This window comes from Pristis pectinata, chromosome 35 (assembly GCF_009764475.1).
Source record: "Pristis pectinata isolate sPriPec2 chromosome 35, sPriPec2.1.pri, whole genome shotgun sequence".
Taxonomy (NCBI): domain Eukaryota; kingdom Metazoa; phylum Chordata; class Chondrichthyes; order Rhinopristiformes; family Pristidae; genus Pristis; species Pristis pectinata.
The window spans coordinates 4271492-4295181 of NC_067439.1; the positions used below are offsets into that span (position 1 = coordinate 4271492).

Here is a 23690-nt window from a genome sequence, read left to right on the forward strand (position 1 = left end):
TCATTTAGGATTTTCCAAAATGTGACCTTCTCATCATCTTGGGCACTTCTCTGCAGGTCCAGCCATTTGCATCTCTCATCAACAGGTCTGTGGCATTCGTTCCCCAGGGGTGGGAGACACTTTGGAAATGTTCCAAATTAGAATTAAACGTAAAATGCACCACAGAGGGTATGTGGTCAGGAGGGAATCACGGAGATTTATAGAACCAAGAACAGCACAGCACAGAACAGGCCCTTTGACCCACAAATGTTGTGCCAACATATCTATTCCCTCCTACCTACAGAATGCCCATATCTCTCCATTTTCCTCTCATTCGTGTGCCCATCCAAGCCCTTCTTAAGGGCTTTGGTCACCTTGTTATAGAAAAGATGCCAGTAAACTAGAAAGAGCGTAAAAAAGACCTACCAGGATGTTGCCTGGACTTAGGGGTCTGAGTTATGAGCAGAGGTTGAGCAGACCATTTATAGCACAGGATGAGGCCATTCAGCCCAGCATGTCATTGCCAGCCCCAAAATTGGACCTCTGGTTAATCCCACTTCCCAGTTCTCAGTCCAAAACCCTGCAGTTTATGGTTCTTCTTGTATCAGTCAGATCCCTTTACATATGGTCACACAGCATGGAAACAGGCCCTTTAGCACACCTTGCCTACATTACACTAATCCTATTTTATTCTCCCCACGTTCTCATCAACTACCCCCTCCTCCCCCTGATTCTTTCACTTGGTTACACACAAACGGTAGTTTACAGTGGCCAATTAACTTATGAACCCGCATCTCTTAGAGATCTGAGAGAACCCATACAAGTCACAGGGAGAATGTGCAAGTTCCACTCAGACAGCCAGAGGTCAGGATTGAACCTGTGCTACTGTGAAGAAGGTTTCTGCCTCTAGTAGTCTTTTCAGCCAGTGAGTTCTGGGCCATGCTGCTCTTTGGGTAAAAATTATTTTCATGAACTTCCCTCTTGTCCTTCCACAAATCACACTAAACCCAAGTCTCTTGGTTATTGATGTCAATGTTCATGGCAATAGGACCTTTCTGTTCACACTGTCTCAACTTATAATTTTGTAGATCTGAATTAAACCACTCTTGTGCTTCAAGGAAGATGACACCAAACTGGTCAAATTCCCCTTATAACTATAATTCTTCACTTATGGCAACATTCTTTTAAGTCTCTCTAGTGGTACCACATCTGTAGTGAAGTATTTCGCAACAGTTCAATATTTCACAGAGACCTGTTTATTCAAAATCCAGAAGCTTTGTAGGGTGAATTTACAACTCAGATTCTCAGCCTCTTTTCAGTCAATACTGATCCTGCTTCTTGCATTCAATCCAACCCCCTTCATAATGCTGTGATTTCACACTTGGGTGTCGGTGTTTACTTTCGATCTGTACTGTACTGCTTGTGCTAAGCAGAATGAGATGTCTGTGCATTTCACCCTTTCCCCCATTTGGTTATACTTACAGGCACTGGTTTGCCGTTATCGAGTGAGGGAAATTCCCTTTGTGTCATCTGTAATTCAGATTTCCTGTCCTGCCCTGTGAATCACTTCCAGAATGTCCCTTGTAAATTTGAGGCCCAGATTACAAATGGTTCCTTAGCTGTATATTCCTAAATTGTCTCTATGTAATTTTGTATCGTAGAGCCTTGGAGGCGTACAGGAGCCATAGAGATATACAGCAGAGAGAGCAGCAGTTTGGCCCACTGAGTCTACACTGATCATCAACTGCCCATTCTACATTAATCCCAGTTTTTATTCTTCTCACGCTCTCACCAGCTCCCCCTGGATTCTACTACTCACCTAAGAGCAACTTACAGTGGACAACTAACGTACTTTGAGATGGAGGAGGAAACCAGAGCATCAGGGGAAACCCTCCCCGTCACAGGGAGAACATGCCAACTCCACACAGACAGCGCCGGAGGGGAGGATTGAACCTGGGTCTCTGGCGCTGTGAGGCAGCGGCTCTACCAGCTGTGCCGCTGTACTGCCTTTTTTTTATATCATTTGCAGTTTGCAACAGATCGTAAAGCCCCTCAAGAATGATGTCCTCAATTGGGCAGGAGAATCTGGCAAACGAAGCACAAGTTCTGGTCTCAGGCTGAAAGCCTCAAGAGGATTGATCTCCAGAGCCCTGTCAGATACATTTATTGCAGGATCAGCTGAAGTAGCTGACGTATCTATCCCACTGACAGCATCCTGGGGATGGATAGGGAACGTACTAACCTCAGCCATGCAATGCGATTCCTTATCCCCAAGCCCTCCCTCACCCTGCCAACCCCACCACTCCGAGGACATTCTTAAACAGCATAGGTCCCACTTCTGCTTTTTTTTAATAGGTGCTTTGCCAGTCACCAGAATCACCACCTCTGTCCTGCTCAAGCAGCCAGTGACTGACAGTAGGCACCCACAATGTCCAAGTGCAGATATTCGAAGGCAAAACAGCAAGATCAACTGATGCACCCCAGGTGGAGGATTGAAGCAGGAAGGTGCCGTGGTATAATTCTGCAACCCATGGCTCACTCATTTTTTAGTTCTAGCTTTTGCATTGTTCTGATCAGAGATGTGAAGATGTAGGGGATGCTCCCTGAAGAGGTGACTTAATTGCTCAAAATAGATCTGCTCTGACTCCGCGCTGCTGCTCATTACAGGAAGCTAGGACTTTACAAGATGTGATAGTTCACATGAGAATTGTGGTAATGATGCTTTCTTCCTTTCTCATGCAGAGTGTCCAAGTCCACACCAAGGCTGCTCATTAACAAGGAGATCACTCGTCAGGTGCGTCAGAACCCTGGAAATTTCCAGCGTGGCTACATAACCCATCATTAACTATTTTGTTCCCTCCACCTCACCTCTAACTATCACCCTACACATATTCTGATGGTACAGTACTCCAGTTGTTGCATAGAGACAGACAGAGGGAACAAAAGGAAAGGAGAGAGAGAGAGAAACCTTGTACATGCAATGTACTACAATGTCTTTAGGAACCTAAAACAGTTCAACAGTGCTTCACTGGGTGTTAAACACTTTGAAAGAATTTCAAAGTGTTTAACACCCAGTGAAGCACTGTTGAACTGTTTTAATGTAGGAAATGCAGCAGTCAATTTGCTCCCATAAACAGCAAAACAAAATAATCATAATATTTGTGTTTAAGGAATGTTGGTAGAGGTAAAAATATTGATCATGTCATTGGGGAGAGCCGCCCTGCATTCCTTGAAATAGTAACCATGGGATCTTCCCCATACATGACTTTTTAGAAGCCTGAAGTTAGAGATGTGTATAAGGAAGAGAGGAAGGTACACTGGGGAGGTGAGGTGAGATGGATCTGGGTAGGAAGTGTTTGGTGGAGCATTAATGATGATGGGGAGCATGAAGCCAAATGGCCTATTCTTCTGCCATACCTTATTTTGTTAAATTCTGGAGAAATTGTCTCCAGTGATCTGTCAGTAACCAGGAGTAAGGTAACTAGCAATCGGAATTGGTTTATTATTATCACATGTACCAAGATACAGTGAGAGCTTTTGTTTGTGTGCCATCCAGACAGATCATGTCATACATAAAGTACATTGAGGAAGACAATGGAAAGGAAAACAATGCAGAATATAGCATTACAGAGAAAGTGCAGTGCAGGGAGATAAGTAAAGTGCAAAGACCATGATGAGGTAGATTTAGAGATCAAGAGTTCATCTTTCAGCATATGAGAGGTCTGTTCAAGAGTCTGATAACAGCGGGATAGAAGCTGTCCTTGAGCCTGGTCGTACATGCTCTAGGGCTTTTCTACTGCCCGATTGAAGGTAGGGAACGACTGGGCTGGGAGAATTGGATATATATTTAGATAAGGAAAGATGGTAGGAGGCATCGGTGGAGTACAAACACCAGTATGGACTGGTTGGGCTGAATGGCCTGTTTCAGTACCTATATATATGTCAAAAGGAAAACAGGGCTGTGGAGAGAGAGCAGAAGGAATATGATTAATTAGAGAGCTCTCTGAAAGGGCTTGCACAAGCACAATGGACTGAATGGCCTCCTGTGCTGTATCATTCTGTGGCTACTCTCTTGATTAGCTGGTCTCTGGAGAGTAAATGTTCCATCACCCTCCATCCAAATGTGCACACATTTAGCAGCCCAGTGACCACGTGCAAGAACCCTAATGTGCGTTTTCTTCCTAGAGTGCATGGGTTCTGAGGGCAACTTGTGTAAAATAATTCTGCTTTGCTTCTCTCAAAAAAAAGGGGCAAAGAAGGTCAAAACAGACTAGTAAGATATTCTTCAGTTTAAAAGGGTTACTAAACACGTGGCTAAAAGATGGAATGGAGATATCAGTTACTGAATGAAGAGGCAGCAAGACCTCCTCCTGCCCGTATACTCCTCAGTACTGACTGCAAATCCACCCTGAGATCTGGTCATGAATGGGAGCGGGTCTCCCGGGCAGTAACTTATCCTGACATAAATCATTACTTCCTATTAGTTCAATGAATGTTTTTATTTCTTTCCTTCAGGGAGATCCCATGATGGCACTTCTGGGGCTTGGAAATTCTCTTGACTTTGATTCAGAAAAAGCCTACAGGCAAGTTTGTGTCAAGTTATTTTTTCACCTCAGTGCCTTTGAGCACTCTTGGAGCTGGAGACATTTGCAGGCTGTTTCTTATGAATATATCCAAGTCATTTCTTATAGATGAAAAACAATACACCAAGTCCTTTTACGCTCTAAACCAAAATACTGTGAATGTTGGAAGTCTGAAATAAACCATAAAATGCTAGAAATAGTCAGCAGGTCAGGCAGCGCGGTAGAGAGCAACAGATTAATGTTTTAGGGCACAGGATTGTAGAATGGTTGCAACATAGAAGGAACCCATCAGTCTATACCAGCGCAATATAAGAGCAATCCAGCTCGGTCCATTCTCTCCAAAGACCCTGCAAATCCTTTTCATTCAGATATTTATCCAGCTCCCTTCTGAACACCACAATCGAACCTGCCTACAAACTACTACTGGCAGTGCCACTTTTAGTTCTTTTGACAATCAGCTTCATTCCATGTCCCCTAATTCTTGATTAGTCATGTTTAGGAACAGTTTATCTGTGTCTATTCTGCCTATACCCTTCACGATTTTAAATGCTTCTATCAAATCTTGCGAGCCCTGCAGAGAACAACCGCAGCTCCTCCAGACTCTCTGCACAACCAACATCTCTCATCCCTGAAATCATTTTGGTAAATTACTTCTGCACCTTCTCCAAAGCCCTCACATCTTTCCTAGACATTACCCCAGTTGTGGCTAAACCAGTGTTTTGTAAAGTTTAAGTATGACTTCCTTGCTCTTGTACTCTATACCTCTGCTTATAAAGCGCAGATTGCATGCAGTTTTTTTAACCACTTTCTCCAACTGCTCTGCCACGTTCAACAAATTATGCACATGTACTCCCAGGCCGCCTCCTTGTATCCCTTGTGTCCTCTGATTTATATTACTTCTCATGCTTCCTACTGAAGTGTAACACTTAACATTTCCCAGCATTCATTTTCATCTGTCACCTATCTGTCAATCTAAATACTTTGAAGCCTATTACTGTCCTCCTCACTAATCACGACACTTCCAAGCTCTGTGGTATCTGCAGATTTGGAAATTGTGCCGTGTACCCAAATTCAAATCATTAATATATCTTAAGGAACGCAGAGGTCTTTGTACTGCCCCTGGGGATCCCTCCAGTCCTAGTGACCTCATTATCCCTTTACTCCCCGTCTGCCTTCCACCCTATTGCCAGCTCCGTACAGCTACACTTCCCTTAACACCACTTGTTCATAGACCTTTTGCTTGTACCTGTTGAAAACTCATAGGTACAACTGCATGTTCTTTAACTGTATAATTTCTAATTGATTTTTTTTAGACATTCTGATAAATCAGGTATGACCTTCTCTTTAGAATGTAGACTGACTGTCCTAACCATCTGTACACATCGCAACGTGGTAGAATAACAGGCTCTTCTCGAGAACAAGTGACAAAACAACAACATGTTTAGAACCGTAATAAGTTTATCCCTAACTCGTGGTTTATAATTTGGCAACACCCCTCTTTTTGTTTTGCTCCTTTAAATAACACATCACATTTGCCAGCCTCTAGCTGTTTGACATCACTAAGACTTTTTGTGGAAGATTATGGTTAACCTACCAACCATCTCCTTCCCTACCTTAAGTAAATATTCTCAGATGGATTCTGCCTGACCCTGGATATTTAACCACTTTCAGTCCCATGAATCCTTTTTAATTACACTTTATGTTGGAACATTTGTCGTGTCTCCTTAGATAAGCTTAAAACATTATTTTAACTTTCCTTTGCAAAAACTAACTTCTAGAGGACATGCACTTAAGTTGAGAGGGGGAAAGTTTAAAGGAGATGTGCAGGGCAAGTTTTTTTTATGCAGTGAGTGGTGGGTGCCTGGAATGGGCAGCCAAGGATAGTGTTGGAAGCAGATACGATAGTGGCGTTTAAGAGGCTGTTAGGCACATGACTGTGCAGGGAATGGATGGATATGGGATTGCACTGAGAGCTGGATAGACTCAATGGGCCAAATGGCCGCCTTCTGTGGCATAAGAAAATATGACACGTAGACCAGATAGAAAACATCATGAGAAACAAATGTGGTTCTGGGCTGCTTCAGCAAGGCACTGAGTATCAAAGGAAGTCGCTGACGCTGAATTGGGTTACCCATACCTGTGCATACTGTGTGCAGCCAAGGGAACACCATATTGAAATGTTATAACAATGATATTAGCAGTGAAAGGTTGTTTGATCCTTTTTATAGAATCAATAGCACAGGAAGAGACCATTTGGTTCTCCTTACTAGTGCCAGATTTTGGAAAGGCCATTCAATTGGTCTCATTCCCCTGCTGTTTCCTTGTCCCTGTGATTTCTTCTCGATATTTATGGGGCACCTTTTGCAAGCTCCCTCCAGCACTCCAGCAGCACATTCCAGATGACAACAACTCACCATGTAAAAAAAAATTCTTTCAATATCAGCTCTGATGATCAAATGGAAACGTTGAATGTGGTTAGAACATAGAGCAGCTAAGTTGATTTGTTCATATAAACATTAGGGATAACGGTATAGCAGCTGCAGTTGGGGAGGAGATGACGTAAATACAGACACAGATAGAGGGGCTGAATGTCTTGTTTCTCTGCTGTTAATCGAAAAAATGCTGGTCTTCAATTTAATGGAATTCAGCTGCAGAATTTGGTAACTGCTGCTCTTAGCTTCCACATATTGTGACGGCAATCAATCTTTTTAACCCATTGTTATTATTCTTCAGGTAAACAATTACAGCCAACACATCCTGTATTTTTGCAGCCACTTCCTTTAAGATCCAAGCTGGAGGCCATTAGGTCCTGGGGTGTGGTTGGTCCTTGCATTAGTTTTCCTCGTACTTTCATTACGGTGATAGAGGTAGTTTTAAGTTCCTCCCTCCTAATAGCCCTTCGGTTAACTATCATTATTGGGATGTTTTTAGTGTCTTCTGTGAGGATTGATCGAAATTAATTATTTTTGGATCTCTGCCACTTTTCAATATCTCATTAATCCTCCATTTTAATTCTATATGGGACCAACATTTATTTCAGCTACTCTCTTTTTTTATATACCTGTAGAAGCTCTTACTGTCTGTTTTTATATTGTTTGCCAGTTTACGCTCATACTGGATCTTCACCCTCAGTGAAATCAAGTATTTGTTTGAGAATTGGGTAGCGTAGAACTTGTCTTAAGTGGGCTTCCTTGACTTAACTCACACTTCTGTGGGCCAGGTGATGCATGTGAGTTTGGTTCTCTTGAGATCTTCCTCATGTCACAGCCTTGATATTAACAAAACACAGGCAAGAGGTATAATGTGCTTGTAACTGCACCCATTAACCTGTTTGGTCTCACCCTATCAGAGACATTGTCTTTCTCATCATGAGCATCGTATAATAATAAATAAAGGTGAGAGGGGAAAGGTTTAAAGGGGACCTGTGAGGCAACTTCTTCACACAGGGTGGTGCGTATATGGAACAAGCTTCCAGAGGAAGTAGTTGAGGCAGGTACATTAACACCATTTAAAAGACATTTGGACAGGTACATGGGTAGGATACGGGCCAAACCCAGGCAAATGTGACTAGCTTAGATAGGCATCTTGGTCAGCATGGACAAGTTGGGCCGAAGGGCTTGTTTCCGTGCTGTATTACTCTGTGACTCATGTTACCTCACTATTCTGATGTGGCACAATTTTGTCTCAGCAGGGATGTAGCTTACGTGGGTCCATGTGACGATGGGTGCCTGGCTCTTGCTGATTTGCTAGGTTGGAAGGTACAGCAATATTTCCTTTACATTCTAAATCTCGCTCACTCCATCCATTGTAGCTTCACCCCTGGCCAATTGGGATCATTGGAAAATAACTCACTCAGTGAAAGGCTACAGGACTGAGAAGCAGAATTGTTAATAATATTTAAAGCTTGTATTGATAGATTTTTGGACTAAAGAGGAATCGGGAATATTAAGGATCAGGCAGGAAAGGTACCAGCAACCCGGGTTCAATCCTGACCTCAGGTGCTGACTGTGTGTTTTCCCTGTGACTCTGTGGGTTTCCACCAGCAACTCCAGTTTCCTCCCACATCCTAAAGAAATGTGGGTTGGTAGATTAATTGGTCACTGTAACTTGCCCCTAGTGTGTAGGTGAGTGGTAGAATCTGGAGGGAATTGGGAATGTGGGAAGAATAAAATGGGATTAGTGTAGGATTGGTGAAAATGGGTACTTGGTGGTTAGCATAGACTCTGGGCCAAAGGGCCTGTTTTCATGCTGTACAACTCTTAACTCCACTTGGAGAACTGTGCCAAGATGACTTTATTGAATGGCTTGAGGGGTTTACTCCTGCTCCTATTTCTTTTGTTCTGAGCTGAGAAAAGTGGCAAATATTTGAGATGGGTTTGTGCACTATTCTTTCCCGACAAGAGAACATGGTTTAGGATAACCCCAACCGAAGGAAGGAAGATATAGTTTGGTGTTGGCAACCCTATAAGATTTACAGCACTCAAAAAAACTCTACACTGAAGAGTCACTCAGAAGGTAGACTGTTAGCTCAGCTTAATTGGTAGCACTCTCATCTCTGAGTCAGGCAGTCACTTCAACACAGTAAGACGAAATATTGCTCTCCACCAGTTCCAGTCTTGATTATCTCTGAATTCAACTGCTCCATTGTTAGGAGCCTTCAGCTGCCTGGGCTCAGAAATTCATTCCCCAAACCTCTCTGCTTTTCTCCTTGATTACGATGTATAAAATGATGAGGAGCCTGGGTAGAGTAAAGAGGACCTATTTTCTTTAGCGGAGAGATTAAAAATCCCGATGACTCTAAAGCCATAACCTTACCAGGCTTTTAGTCACGTCACCTTATGGGTTGTAGTAATTGGTAGAGGGATTAGAGAGGATAAGAAGGTGCTAAAGTCTGGAACTCACTACCTGAAAGAGTGTTAGAAGCAGTAGTCTTGATCACATTTAAACAGTACTTAGACATACTTTGATGAGCTGTAACTGTAGGGCTACAAACCATGTGCTGGAGGTGGGATTAAGTTGGTACTGGCAGGTAGAACATAAGACAATAAGATATAGGCGCAGAATTAGGCCATTCGGCCCATCAAGTCTGCTCCGCCATTCAATCATGACTGATTTTTTTTTCAACCCCATCATCCCGCCTCCTCCCCGTAACCCTTAACATCCCTTTACCAATCAGGAACCTATCAATCTCTGCCTTAAATGCACCCAATGACTTGGCCTCCACCTCCCTCTGTGGCAGTGAATTCCACAGATCCACCACCCTCTGACTGATGAAATTTTTCCTTTTCTCAGTTTCAAAGAGACATCCCTTTATTCTGAGGCTGTGCCCTTGGATCCAAGACTCTCCTACTGATGGAAACATCCTCTCCACGTCCACTCTATCCAGGCCTTTTATTATTCAGTAGGTTTCAATGAGATCCCCCCTCATCCTTCTGAACTCCATCGAGTACAGGCCCAGAGACATCAAATGTTCCTTATATGTTAAGCCTTTCATTCTTGGGATCATTCTTGTGAACCTCCTCTGGACCCTCTCCAGGGCCAGCACATCTTTCCTTAGACACGGGGCCCAAATTGCTCTCAATATTCCAAATGCGGTCTGACCGACGCCTTTTAAAGCCTCAGCAGTACATCCTTACTGTTATTTTCTAGTCCTCTCGAAATGCATGCTAACATTGCATTTGCCTTCTTTACTACCGACTCAAGCTGCAAGTTACGATGGGCTGAATGGCCTCCATCTGTGTTGTAATGTAGATGTGGCAAGCTGTTTCCCTTGGTGGTTGAGTCCAGGACTAGAGGGCACAGTCTTAGATACCCGTTTAAAACAGAAATGAGGAGAAATTTCTTTAGCCAGAGGGTAGTGAATTTATGGAATTCTTTGCCACATACAGCTGTGGAGGGCCAATCATTGGGGGTGTTTAAGGAGGAGATTGATAGGTATCTAATTAGTCAAGGTATCAAGGGATATGGGGATAAGGCTGGAAATTAGGGCTAGATACGAATAGTTCTAGTTTAGCTCATGGAGCAGACTCAATGGGCTGAATGGCCTGCTTCTGCTCCTTTGTCTTGTGATCTTGTGATTCTAAAGCCAACCTCTGCCAAACTTCTATTCACCTGTCACTTACAGTCAAATTTTGTTTGATAACTTTCCTGTGTAGTGCTCTAAGATGTCACATTTCATTATGGGTGCTAAATAAGTACAAATTGTTTATGACATTGTGAGAAAAATATTCAAAATCAAATAGAGTTTCCATATTTAATCTTGAACTGTTATCTTGAAGGTTTTGTAATATAGAAGTAAATGGATTCATCAGACCCTCTGTTCCTGCGTCTGACCCGTGTGATTATCTTTAACTCTCTGTGCAGGAAGAGCTTGAAGAGATTGTGAAAAAGGAGCACGCTGTGATAGACAGTAAGGCTGAAGGCACACAGGCCTCAGCCAACCCCCAGGCTCCAGAGGAGAAGAAAAGCAAGCAGGAGGCAGAGACGGTAACAGAGAAAGAGGCTGAGAAGCCAGGTGTCTCAAGAAAGCATGGCTCTCAGACAGACCACAGCACCAAATAACCAGGCCAGATGGCTAGCAGGGAAAGTGAACTGTCCACAATCTCTTTGATACCTCATATTAACTGATTTGAAGGGTGACTGTACAGTAATGGAACTCATCATCCCCTCAATCTCGCTGCGTCAAAGACAATATTGCTGCTCCACTAATATAAATTACCAGTTTGCTTTCCCTTTGATGGTTTGAGTATAGATATCTAGTCAGGGGATCAAATGTGTCCACAGCGGGCAGGTTGCAAAATCAGCAATTTTAACAGTTTTTTTTTGCTCTTTTTTTTAATAATCCTTGCCCCTTATTCCTGTAAAATGGGGATTAGTTTCTGCTCTCTGGGAACCAATTCCATAAGTATCAAGCAGTAAATTGTAAATACAGTTTTGTTTCTCTGACCATATTGACTCAAAACACTCTTTGTTTCGAGAGCAGGAGCTGCAAAAATACCGTCTGCCAAGAATGAGCAGCTTATTGATGGAGAATCTAATTGGATGGGTGACACCTTGTAGAAACAGAGTGAATTTTAAAGTGTGAACACCTTACCCTTAACGTCTCTAAATTGCCCATGGTGTGCATTTACGGATAATTAACTGTGATCTTTCATTAATGATTATATACTATATATAAAGGTTGGCATGTTTCTGATGTCTAAGTTAGCAAATAAAACTACATATTAATTCATTTGATTCACTTGTTATTTTCTTCTCTCACTCAGCTCTCAACTTCGTTAGCTCTCAACTTCGTTAACTCCCAGCTACTCAATATGTTACGGGCCTTGTGAGTGCAGTGCGAGCCATTAGCAGACAAATGCAGTTCCATCCGGCAGAGAATTGAACTGGATTGCATGGACTAGGTGTGAACTCCCTCATCTATTGGAGATTAGGAGGTGAATCTAATTTGGCAGGGTGGGTGGGAAGAAATGATTCCTTCTAGGGCAGGGCAGAGGGAGTCTAGAACAAGGAATTAAAATTATTGTAAGGCTATTCAAGAACAATACCAGAAGTGGTTTGTCTTACACAAACTGAATATGTTGCGCCAAGACTATGGAATTTTATTCTTTTTTTTGTCAGGGACTTTGTGATACCTAAATACTCCCAATCTTAGAGACATTGCCATTATTTTGTGAGGTGTTGAAACTTATTGCAGTGAAATCCCAATAGTTTGCTATCCCATTGTTCAGAAATCCCGGTGGCTCCCTGGGGACCCAATCCCATGCTCCCTTTAAGCTCACTGGATGCCTTGTTGTCACACTCACTTTAAATGCACCAGGCCCCTGTTCACTTGCTCCCTTTAAACACACCAGGGCCCCATTTCTATGCTCCTTTCAAACTCATCAAGACTGCGTTCCCACGCTCTTTATAAACACACCGGGGTCCTATTTCCACACTCCCCTTAAACACACAGGGGTCCCATTCCCACACTCCCCTTAAACACACGGGCGTCCCGTTCCCGCACTCCCCTTAAACACACGGGCGTCCCGTTCCCGCACTCCCCTTAAACACACTGGGGTCCCGTTCCCGCACTCCCCTTAAACGCACGGGGGTCCCGTTCCCGCACTCCCCTTAAACACACGGGCGTCCCGTTCCCGCACTCCCCTTAAACACACGGGCGTCCCGTTCCCGCACTCCCCTTAAACACACGGGGCTCCCGTTCCCGCACTCCCCTTAAACGCACGGGGGTCCCGTTCCCACACATCATGGCCCTTTTCCCTTCCTTCCTTCCAACTCGCTGGGTTTTATTTCCCATATTCCCTTTAAACCCACCTAGTTCACTGGAAAATTTATTGTCCCAGCCTTTCCAAATGTATTATTAAAACCTAAAAAAAAAGGTGAATTAAGTGTGTCAGGAACTTCTGCCGGTATGGTACCACCAGCCTTGAGGGCCATTGCCATTTTGTTTTGTATTTGTTGCTTTGTCTGATGATTGTGCGTGTGATCACACCCCACGCTCGACATATTCATTGAGTAGAAGAATACTGTTGGAATTGGTTTTGCCCACACTTTCCTTCCCAATGGTGCCACTTCATGCATCAAAGTATTGGTCAAACCTTGTTTTAAAGTTCCCCTAGAGAACTGTGTTATTTGTTCTGGTAACAGATGTAGAAGGATTCTTTCTGCTCATCTTTGGTGTCAAATGTCTTTGCTTATGATGGTGGAAAATGACATAAGCCATATAGATGGGGCAGGGTCAGGATGTGTTTATTGATGCTCATGGGGACCGGAGACACAAGAGACTGCAGATGCTGGAGGAACTCAGTGGATCAGGCAGCATCTGTGGAGGAAGGTCAGATGAAAGGTCTCAACCCAACAAATCGGTTGTCGATTTCCCTCCACAGATGCTGCCTGACCTGCTGAGTTTCTCCAGAGGTTTGTTCTTTGCCCCCTGTATTCACTTATCACTTACTGATTTTCCTTTCTAAACGAAGATTCACTCCTCACCTTCCTGAGTGACTTCATCTGTAGTCTCTCTGAGAGCAACTATGTTGGTGTTATTCCTCCAGAGTCCTTGGGCAAAAATTGCCACTGTACATTGGGTCGTTCTCCTTCCGAGTCCAGCAGGGTACGGATATTCCAGCAATAGTATAGCATATGCTTGGGGCACCATTTCTAGCACGGTATGTGCAGAAATGTTCCCATAAAGGCCCATGTGGTGATGACCACAGCTGCTCCCAATCCAGCCCCGGACCATGTGATGACCCTGTAGTCACCACCTTCATGTGGGTCTGTGACTACACAGTATTGGTGAACACTTCACCTGTCCCTGCCACCACTCAACCATCATCACAGGACTGTAAATGGGGAGAAGGTTCGTCCTGTGAAGGAAGCCTGCATGTGAATTGTTTAATATGGGGGAGCTGTGGATCACCAGTAGCCACACAGGAGAGAGAACCGTATCCAACAGCAAGAAAGTCCATGTGGAGCATAAATCTCCACATATAATCTCAAGGTAATAAGTTTACTTTTTATCCTTGCTCTTCAGTGTAGTCTGAAGCAAAGTTGACATAACAGAACTAAATGGGACCTAGTGACTGAGTAATTTACAGTGCTATATGATATCAGAGAACTACAAACCATGAGAAGGAGGGATGTTTATCAACAGGGCGTGTACATCCTGACCATTCAGAAATCTGCTGGAGGGGAAGAAGCTGTTCCTGAATCGTTGAGTGTGGGTCTTCAGGCTCCTGTACCTCGTCCCTGATGATAGTAACGAGAAGAGGCCATGTCCTGGATGGTGAAGGTTGTTAGTGATGGATGCTGCCTTCTTGAGGATGTCCTCGATGGTGGGGAGGGCTGTGCCCTTGATGGAGCTGGCTGAGTCTACAACCCTCTGCAGCCTCTTGCGACCCTATGCATTGGAGCCTCCATACCAGGCTGACTGATTCAGAAAGAAATAGTCAACGTTTTGGGTCTACCACCCTGCTAACTTTTGTCAGTATCTCTTTAGGTTTATCTGTGGCTGGGAGAGTGTTGGGGTCTACCTATCATTTTCAAGACAGCCATATCCCCAGCATAGAATGACAGCTCAGAAGGAGGCCATTTGGCCCATCACACCTGTGCTGGTTCTTGTCAAAAGTTATCCACCATATCCCCCTACATTTACTCAAATTTTCCTCACAAACTTCTTTATTCAGTCCTGTTCTGCATAGCTTTCTCCATCTATGTTGAAAGCTGAATGTTTGAAAGCAGTCACAATTAGCATTTGTTAATCCCCTTTCTTAATTTAGCATACATTTCTCTTCACCTAGCAACACACTGTTTTATTTTTAAACATCTAGCTGTCATTCAGGTCTCTACTCTTAGTGCATTGCAGCTGGGGACTGATTGAGGACTGTGACAACCAGCAAAGTACCCCCGTCACCCTTGGCTCCAGGGACCCTCGAGGCACTGAAAGGCAAGCTGGAAGTGTTCTGCCTTTCGCATGTGGTATCCATGGGAAGCAGGTGAGTGCTGGTTCTCTGCAGACTCCAGCAATGATTTCTTCTTACTTACTTGTTGATACAGCTCAAACTATTCTGTTGAAGTAGTGCAATTATCTTCTACCCCAACAGTGGACATAATTCAAAAGTATGTCATTGGCTGTAAGTCAGGACCACGTCTTTCCTTTCCACAGTGTGGTCCTGACCACCATTCCCACTAGTGCGTGTAGGAGTATAAAGTTAACAGAAGCAGCAGGAAGTTACGATACTGAGCCACATAAGGAAATTGTAGGACAGGTAACCAAAAGCTTCACTCATAGGCAGAGCATAGAAACAGAACCTTTGGTGCAGGATCCCTGGTGGCCGTCAACCACCTATTTACACCAATCTTACATTAATCCCATTTTTTAAAAATTCTCCCCACATTCTCATCAACTTCCCCCAGATCCTATCCCTCCCCTCTCCACCAGGCCAGTCAACTTACCAATCTACTCATAAGGTATCTTTATTAGTCACATGTACATTGAAACACACAGTGAAATGCATCTTTTGCATAGAATGATCTGGGGGCAGCCCGCAAGTGTCACCACGTTTCTGGCACCAATATAGTATGCCCACAACTTCCTAACCTGTACGTCTTTGGAATGTGGGTGGAAACCGGAGTACCCAGAGGAAACCCACACAGACATGGGGAGAACGTACAAACTCCTTACAGACAGCGGCCGGAATTGAACCCAGGTAATAGTGTTATGCTAACCGCTACACTACCATGCCCCTGCCCTCTTGTTTGGGATGTGGGAGGAAACCCACACGGTCACAGGAAGAACGTGCAAATTCCACACACAGACAGCACCGGAGGTCTGAACCAAACCTGTCAAAGAGCTAGAATGAACTTCCATTTCTGTTGCTGTTGCAACTATCAAAATCTTGGGTTGCCTCAAAATGCCTTGTAGCCAATGAAGCACTTTTGGAAGTGTTGTAATGTGGGAATCACAGCAACCAATTTGTTCACAGCAAGCTTCCACAAACAGCAAAGTGATATAGACCAGACTTTTTTTCAGTAACATTTATTAAGGGATAAGTTTTGGTCTCAGGACACCAGGGAGATCTCCCCTGCACTTGTATGAAGTACTGGGATCTACTTTCCATCCACCTGTGAGAGGATCTCAATTTAATGCTCATTTGCAAAACATTGCACAACCCCCTCGGTACAGCACTGCAGCATCAGCTCAGACCTCGGTGCGGGGAGGTGGACCTGAACCCACACTTACTGAGAGTGCGGCTGACTGAGCCACAACTGATACAGTGAATGCATTAGAGAAGGAGAGAGATGCAGAGAGGTTTTGGGGGGTGGGGTGGGGGGGTAATTCATGGAGGAGCAATTAATAGCAGGAATGTGCAAGAGTCTGCAACTGGAGAACAAGTGAGGAAGCTTTACTTCCTAATTTGTGACCATTTTCTATCTCACATATCTTTTAATAGCACGTGTATCTGCTCACAATTGTTTGAAAACATACTTTGCCAGCCTCATAGCAAAACAAAGTTAGAACAAAGAATAGTTTAACACTGCTTAACTTATCAATTGCCATGAAAGAAGTATGTGTTGCCGCGGATATCTTCAATGTTTCCTCTCAGTCACTTCCTGTTAAGTTATATATGAAGCTCAGCGAGATTGCTTTCTGTAACTCGGCAGGGCTGGAAATAGCAACATGCACACTTTGGCTACGGAGAGGAAAGCTGATAATTGATTTGAGTTTCAAACACCCTGACTTGTGAAAACAGGCTGACTGCTGTGTCTGTCTGGATCATAGGTAGCTGCTTACATTTAGAGAAATGGCTCACACGGTGTCTGCACCTTAAAGGAACCGCCCCCGTCTATGAAACTTCCAGTGAAAGTTAGTGGTACGTTGGCTTAACCCTTGCATGAATTAGAAATTGAACTTGATGCAATAATTTAGGCACATCATATCAACTCTCATCTTTGTTGCAAAGTTCAACCAAGGTCCCATCTTCTGCCTCAGGTGATCATAGGATGGGAGCCATTTTGTTCTCCCTCATAAGTCCATCAATATTTATAACCTCCAATGGCATCATCAGTTGTAAAGTGCTGTGGCATAGCCTGAGGTTGTATTAAGTACTATAGAAGTGTATGTCTTTATTTCTCTTGTTACTTGGGGGATCCCCGTCAATGAGCTACACTGAGGTGTGGTCAGCTTTATGGGGAAAGGCAGCATATGGCAATGTCTGATGGAGTCATAGACCCAGCATGGAAACAAGCCCTTCGGCCCACTGAACCTCCATCCACCGTCATTTGCCCATTCACACTAATCCTACACTAATCCCACATTCTCATCAACTCCCACCAGAACCCACCCAAATTGTGGGATGAATTTCAAAACAAAAGATTCTGGCTGAGTTGCAGACAAGGAAGGTACCATTGCAAAAGCCAGCAGGCTTATTCATTTCTGGGGAGGGAGGAGCCTGAGTGGTGCAGTGGTGCAGCAGTTAGTGCTCCTGTTACCCAGCTGCAGGGTCCCAGGTTCAATCCTAACCTTGGGCGCTGTCTGTGTGGAGCTTGCGCATTCTCCCTGTGACTGTGTGGTTTCCCCCGGGTGTTCCTGCCATGTTCCCAAAGACATTAATTGGCCACTGTAAATGAACTCTTGGCATAGATAAATGGCAGGAGAATTGGGGCAGTTGATTGGCATGTAAGAGAGCGAGATAGGGAAATAAGTAGGGAAATGGGACAGATAGGAATCTCTGCAAACCAACAAAGACTCGGGGCCAAGTGGCCTCCTCTTTTGTTGTAAGGTTATATGAGAAAATAAAAAAAAGAGAAAACATTTGTTACATAGCACAGGAAAAGGCCTTTCAGCCCACAATGTTGTGCCAAACCAATTACATTAGTAATAAAAAGACCAATTAAACTAATCCCTTCTGCCCACACAGTGTCCATATCCTACTATTTCCCTATATTGACGTGCCCAGCTAAGAGCTGCTTGAACGCCCCTATTGTATCTGCCTCCACCACCACCCCTGGCAGCGCATTACAGGCACCCACCACTCTCTGTGTAAAAAAAAACTTGCCCCACACATCTCCTTTGAACTTACCCCCTATCACCTTAAATGCATGCCTTCTGGCATTAGACTTTACATAAATGTATTACATGAACATGTTTTATGTATTCCTAAGACATATAAGTCACCAAATAGTGTTGATGGAATAGTTTTACTTCAGTAGCTCGTGCTTTTTCCCCCAATACTTGTCCCTTCGTGCAAGAAACAACGTACTGGAGGAGTCATTTCCCTGCCTAATGACATTCACCTTTATTGAACCAACAATTGATTGTCTTCATTGGTCAGTGCATTGACTACAGGAGTTGGGGCATCATGTTGCAACTGCGCAAGTCATTGGTGAGACCACACTTGGAGTTTTCTGTGCATTTCTGGTCCCCCAGCTACAGGAAGGATGCCATTAAGCTGGAAAGGGTGCAGAAAAGATTGACAATGATCTTACTGGGACTGGAGGGCTTGAGTTATGAGGAGAGGCTGGACAGGCTGGGACTTTTTTCCCTGGAGCATAAGAGGCTGAGGGGTGACCTTATAGAGGTTTATAAAATCATGAGGGCATGGATTAGGTGAATGGTCGCAGACTTTTTCCCAAGGTAGGGGAGTCTAAAACCAGAGTACATGATTTAAGGTGAAAAGGGGAGAAATATTGACCTGAGGGCAGTGGATATATGGAACGAGCTGCCGGAGGAAGCTGTAGAGGTGGGTACAGTTACAATGTTTAAATGACATTTAGACAGGTACATGGATAGACAAGGTTTAGAGGAGTATGGGCGAAATGCTGGCAAATGGGACTAGCTTGGATAAACATCTTGGTCGGCACGAACAAATTGGGCTGAAGGGCCTATTCACGATCTGTATAACTCTATGTCCACATTGATCTGTCCTTGACACCAGGGGTAGAGTTGCCAGCCTTCTGACCAGATGTTCAGGATTAATCTCCAGGACCCCAACAACTCAGAGGCAACAAAAAGAATGGTTTATTTTCTGTTCATTTTCTCCAAACACATCTCTTTATTTGTGACAAAATGATTACAGTTGCCGGGAAAAGCCTCCTTGGTTAACGGTCAAGAATTGTCCAAGCACATGTTGACATGTCAAGTTTTCTTCCCAAAGCCCCTGGGAAGGCGGGGCTCAGGAATGATGGATGGGTTGAATGTCCAATGGCAGATGTGCAGTGTGGGTAAGACGTGAGAACTCCAGGAAATTCACAATCAGTTGCCGATCTCTAAGCACACTTTCCAAGGTTTTTTTCCTCCTTGAGTATTAGGCGTTGCAATCAAAGGTGATGTATTGAGGCAGAGGAGAAACAGAACTGCACATAGCCTCAACTGCAGATGGCCATGGTTCATTGCAATAATAAAATGTAGGCTACTTCAGTGGGTCACACTATTTATACAGTGACAAGCACAATAGTAGACAGTCCAATTTCACACACAATTGCAGGTGAATATAATGCTCAATAAGACTTCGGTGCTCAAAACTGTGGGGTGTCTTGATGGAGTAATTCAGGAGAAACTCTTTCCGTTAGCAGGTCAGATTTAGGGTAAAGAAGTTAGAAGGGAGATGAGAAAAAGAAATATAATGCAGCAAGCTGAGATCTGGAACCTGTTCTTGTTTTGTACCTAAGGAAGGTGGCCACTCAGCTCATTGGGTCCCACAGGACCAATCCCATCAGTCCTATTCCCCATTCTCTCTTCCCATCAACTCCTGTTTGATTCTCTTGCCATTAAGGGGTAACTTCCAGTAGCCAATTAACCTTCCAGCACAACTTTAGGATGTGGGAGGAAACCGTCAGCCAGACAAAACCCACAGGGTGGTGGAGAAAATGTGCAAACTCTACCATGACAGTGCTCAAGATCGCAGGTGAACCCGACTCCCTGGAGCTGTGAAGCAACAATTAGCACTGTGTCATTTTACAGAAAGGGTAGATTAAACCATGGCTTTTCAAAGGAAAGATGTGGGGGGAATTTGTAGCTTGAGGAGAAAGTGAAGAATGTGGGACTAACTTGCTCTTTCCAGGAGCCAGCATTGGTAGATGGACTGAATGACTCTCTTCCTGGTGATGTCATTCTGTGATTGTCTCTCTGGGTTGTTAGGGCTCAAACCACCATGTCCTCTTAAAATCAGCTGTTAATTGTGGGAATTAGTATTGGAGAAGTCAAAGCAAAGCTTAATGCCATCAGCAATGGTCAGCAAAATGTTATGCTTTGTAAGGTTATACTTTACTAACTCACTGTGAAGTGCAGCCAGTATCAAAGAGAATTGAATCCAGGGATATTATGGGTTCCACTTGCTTCTATTGTGAGGCTTAAAAGCTAACTGGGAGATTTGAAGGAACAAGTAGTGAAGGAAGGGTCATGATAGAACCTTATAGTGAGATATGCCTCTGAGGATGGACTCATCAGGTATAATTTGGGGCTGTAATATACTTCCACCAATGTAGTTAGTGTACTCTGGCTCAGCAGAGATTTTGTGGTTGAATCCCCTATGTGGGATTTGAACCCAAGCATCTTCCGACTGAGAGGTAAAGTTCTGCCCACTGAGACAAGGCGGCGTTATAAAGATGCGAGGCAGAAAAAGTCTGGATGGTTAACTAGCAAGCGGCCACATACAGCTTTGATCTAAAAATTGCTTCAGAGTAGGAAGTTTAGACTTCCTGCCGGGTATCTGGGGTGTTAGCAAGGAGGTACAAACTCAGATGTTTCCACCCATCAACTGGATCTCCATCCCACGGATGCAAGGTGTTACCATCCACAGACCCTTACTGAGCAAATACATATGAAAACTGTGGTGGAAAGTCTCTGGGGGTGGGCAGGGGATCTCCCGGCAAGTGAACTCTGTCATCAAGAATTTTTGAGTGTCCATTAACAGTGGGTGGTACGTAGAACCCTCTTTTTCTTTTTAAACAAAAAACTGAACAGCTGCCAAATTATTTTAAATAGAAATCCTCCTTTCCCTGAGGTTGCAGAGGTCGATTTTAAGGCAGTAATTGCTGAAGGCATTTGCATGTGCTTTGGAGAGAGCAGGAGGAACGGACCCACTGGAGAGCCGGCACAGGCACGATGGGCTTGAGTATAAATTAGGATCAGAGGTAGGCCACTCGGCCCCTTGACCCTGTTCCTCCATTAATAAGATCATGGATGATCTGATTGTAGACTCAGTACTGCATCCCCATCTACCCACAGAAACATTTCACCCCTCTGCTTCTCAAGAATCTTTCCACCTCTTGTCTTAAAAGTCACAGGGTTATACAGCATGGAAGCAGGCCCTTCAGCCCAACTCGTCCATTCTGACCAAGTTGCCTGGCTGAGCTGCTCCCATTTGCCCACGTTTGGCCCATGTCCCTCTAAACCTTCCCTATCCATGTACCTGTCCAAATGGGTTTTTTTAACATTCTAATTGTACCCACCTCTACCACTTCCTCTGGCAGCTCGTTCCACATACGCACCACCCTCTGTGTGAATAAGTTGTTTTCCACCCCCCCACCCCCACCGATCCTCTTTAAATCTTTCCCCTCTCACCTTAAATCTATGCCCTCTGGTTTTAGACTCCCCTACCCTGGGAAAAATACAGTGACCATCCACCCTTCAACTATTCCTCCAGATGTAAGGGCATGCATTTAAGGTGAGAGGGGGTAGGTTCAGAACAGACATGAGGGGTACTGTATGTTTTTTACTGAGAGAGTGGTGGATGCCTGGAATGTGTTGCCTGATAAGGTGGTGGAGGCAAATTCATTGGGGCTTTCAAGAAGGGCTTGGATGAGAGGAAAATAGAGAGATATGGGCATTCTGTAGGCAGGAGGGAATAGATATGTTGGCACAACATTGTGGGCTGAAGGGCTTGTTCCGTGCTGTACTGTTCTATGTTATTTGAAGACAATGCTTCCACTGAGGCAGAAAGCTGCAACCACCCACAACCCATTGAGAGAAAAACTATCACCCCTGTCTTAAATGGCTAACCCTTGTACTTAAACAGAACACCTACTTCTAGATTCTCCCACAAGAGGAAACATCCTTTCCACATACACCCTGTGAGACTCCTCAGGATCTTGTCTGGCTTCCTATGATTTGGGGAACTGTTACTTCATGAATTCCTTCAAGCCACCACTGGCATCAGGCCCCATTCTCTAAGACCTGATTTTTTTCCCTCAAAGTTATCCTTATAACGATTTCTTAAAATCTACTTCTCTGACCAAGCTTTGATACACCCTTCTGAATATATCCTCGTGGCTCAATGTTCTTTCCAATGGTAACTGTACTCTGGAAAAACATTCTTCATCAGTCAGGGCATTGAGTACCGGAGTTGGGACGTTACGTGGCAGTTGTACAAGACATTGGTGAGGCTGCACTTGCGGTATTGTGTACACTTTTGGTCACCCTGTTATGGGAAAAAGGTCATTAAGCAGGAAAGAGTGCATAAGATTTACGAGGATGCTGCCAGAACTAGAGAGCCTGAGTTATAGGGAGAGGTTGGGCAGGCTGGGACTTTATTCCTAGGATACTGAAGGGTGACCTTATAGAGGTGTACAAAATCGTGAGGGGCATAAATAGGATGAATGCACATAGTTGTTTTCCCAAGGAAAGGTAACGGAAAAGTAGAGAGTGTAGGTTTAAGGTGAGAGGGGAAAGATTTAAAAGGGATGTGAGGGACAACCTCTTCACACAGAGGGTGGTGCATATATGGAACGAGGTGATAGAGGCGGTTATAACAACAACACTTAAAGGACACTTGGACAGTTATATGGGTAAGGATAATAATATAGATAGAGGCTGATACAATAGGGACATTTAAAAAGGATGTAAGAAGAATGATGGGCTGTGTGGATTGATCATGGGGTAGACTTATATTGGTCGTCACAAGATTGGCCCATACCGTGCTGTACTGTTCTATGTTCTAAAGGTTAAGAAGGATATGGGCCAAATGCCGGCAAATGGGAATAGTTTAGAGGGGCACCTTGGTCAGCATGGACAAGTTGGGCCGAAGAGCCTGTTTCTGTGCTGTGTTACTCTATGACTTTGAAAACCTTGGGATGCTTCCTGCGTTAAGAGTGCTCTGTAAGCGTAAGCTGTTAAATTGTACAGTTCGAGGATCAGCCTCCTGAGTCATAGGACTCAACACTGCACCCAGTGAGGATTCATGAACCAACCACTGTTGGGTGTAGGGTGGGGATTATGGAAAAGGTGAGGCACTACACACAGGCACCTCTGCTGCAGTGGATCTTGGTTATTGACCATTAAGAAACAGAACCATCATATTCATTGACTCCATGATCGTTTTTGCAAATAGCTCTTTAGTCTACAGTCCAAAGCCACAGCTTTGAGATGTTCTACTGGTCCTGCCACAGTTTGTACGCCCGGTTCACAGGAGCATTCAAGCCATGAAGGTCTGAGGTCTGACCCCTGCCTGGCTCTGTGCTGAATCAGCTGATCTCAGCCAGGGTCAGACTTAAGGTCTTCACGTTCCCACTTACAGAATGGGTAAGGTGATCCTGGCCATGGTGTCTCCCTGAACTTCATACTGAAGTGGAGGAGAGAGGGAAATAAAAAAAGATGGATTGTTAACAAAAAGAGCCATGAGATGGGGATGGTTA

At 44.2% G+C, this 23690-nt stretch overlaps 1 protein-coding gene across 3 annotated transcripts in view; it reads left to right on the top strand.

Moving 5' to 3' along the window:
• The window catches only part of sirt2 (sirtuin 2 (silent mating type information regulation 2, homolog) 2 (S. cerevisiae)), a 38557-nt gene extending 26764 nt beyond the window's left edge, over positions 1 to 11793 (top strand). For all 3 annotated transcript variants that reach the window (XM_052044372.1, XM_052044369.1, XM_052044371.1), the window contains 5 exons: positions 9 to 85; positions 2722 to 2773; positions 4495 to 4562; positions 8254 to 8320; positions 10926 to 11793. In XM_052044372.1, coding sequence (XP_051900332.1) covers positions 9 to 85; positions 2722 to 2773; positions 4495 to 4562; positions 8254 to 8320; positions 10926 to 11123 — 462 coding nt within the window. In that variant the 3' untranslated portion in view covers positions 11124 to 11793. The remainder of the gene's footprint in view (positions 1 to 8; positions 86 to 2721; positions 2774 to 4494; positions 4563 to 8253; positions 8321 to 10925) is intronic.
• Positions 11794 to 23690: the final 11897 nt, after the last annotated feature.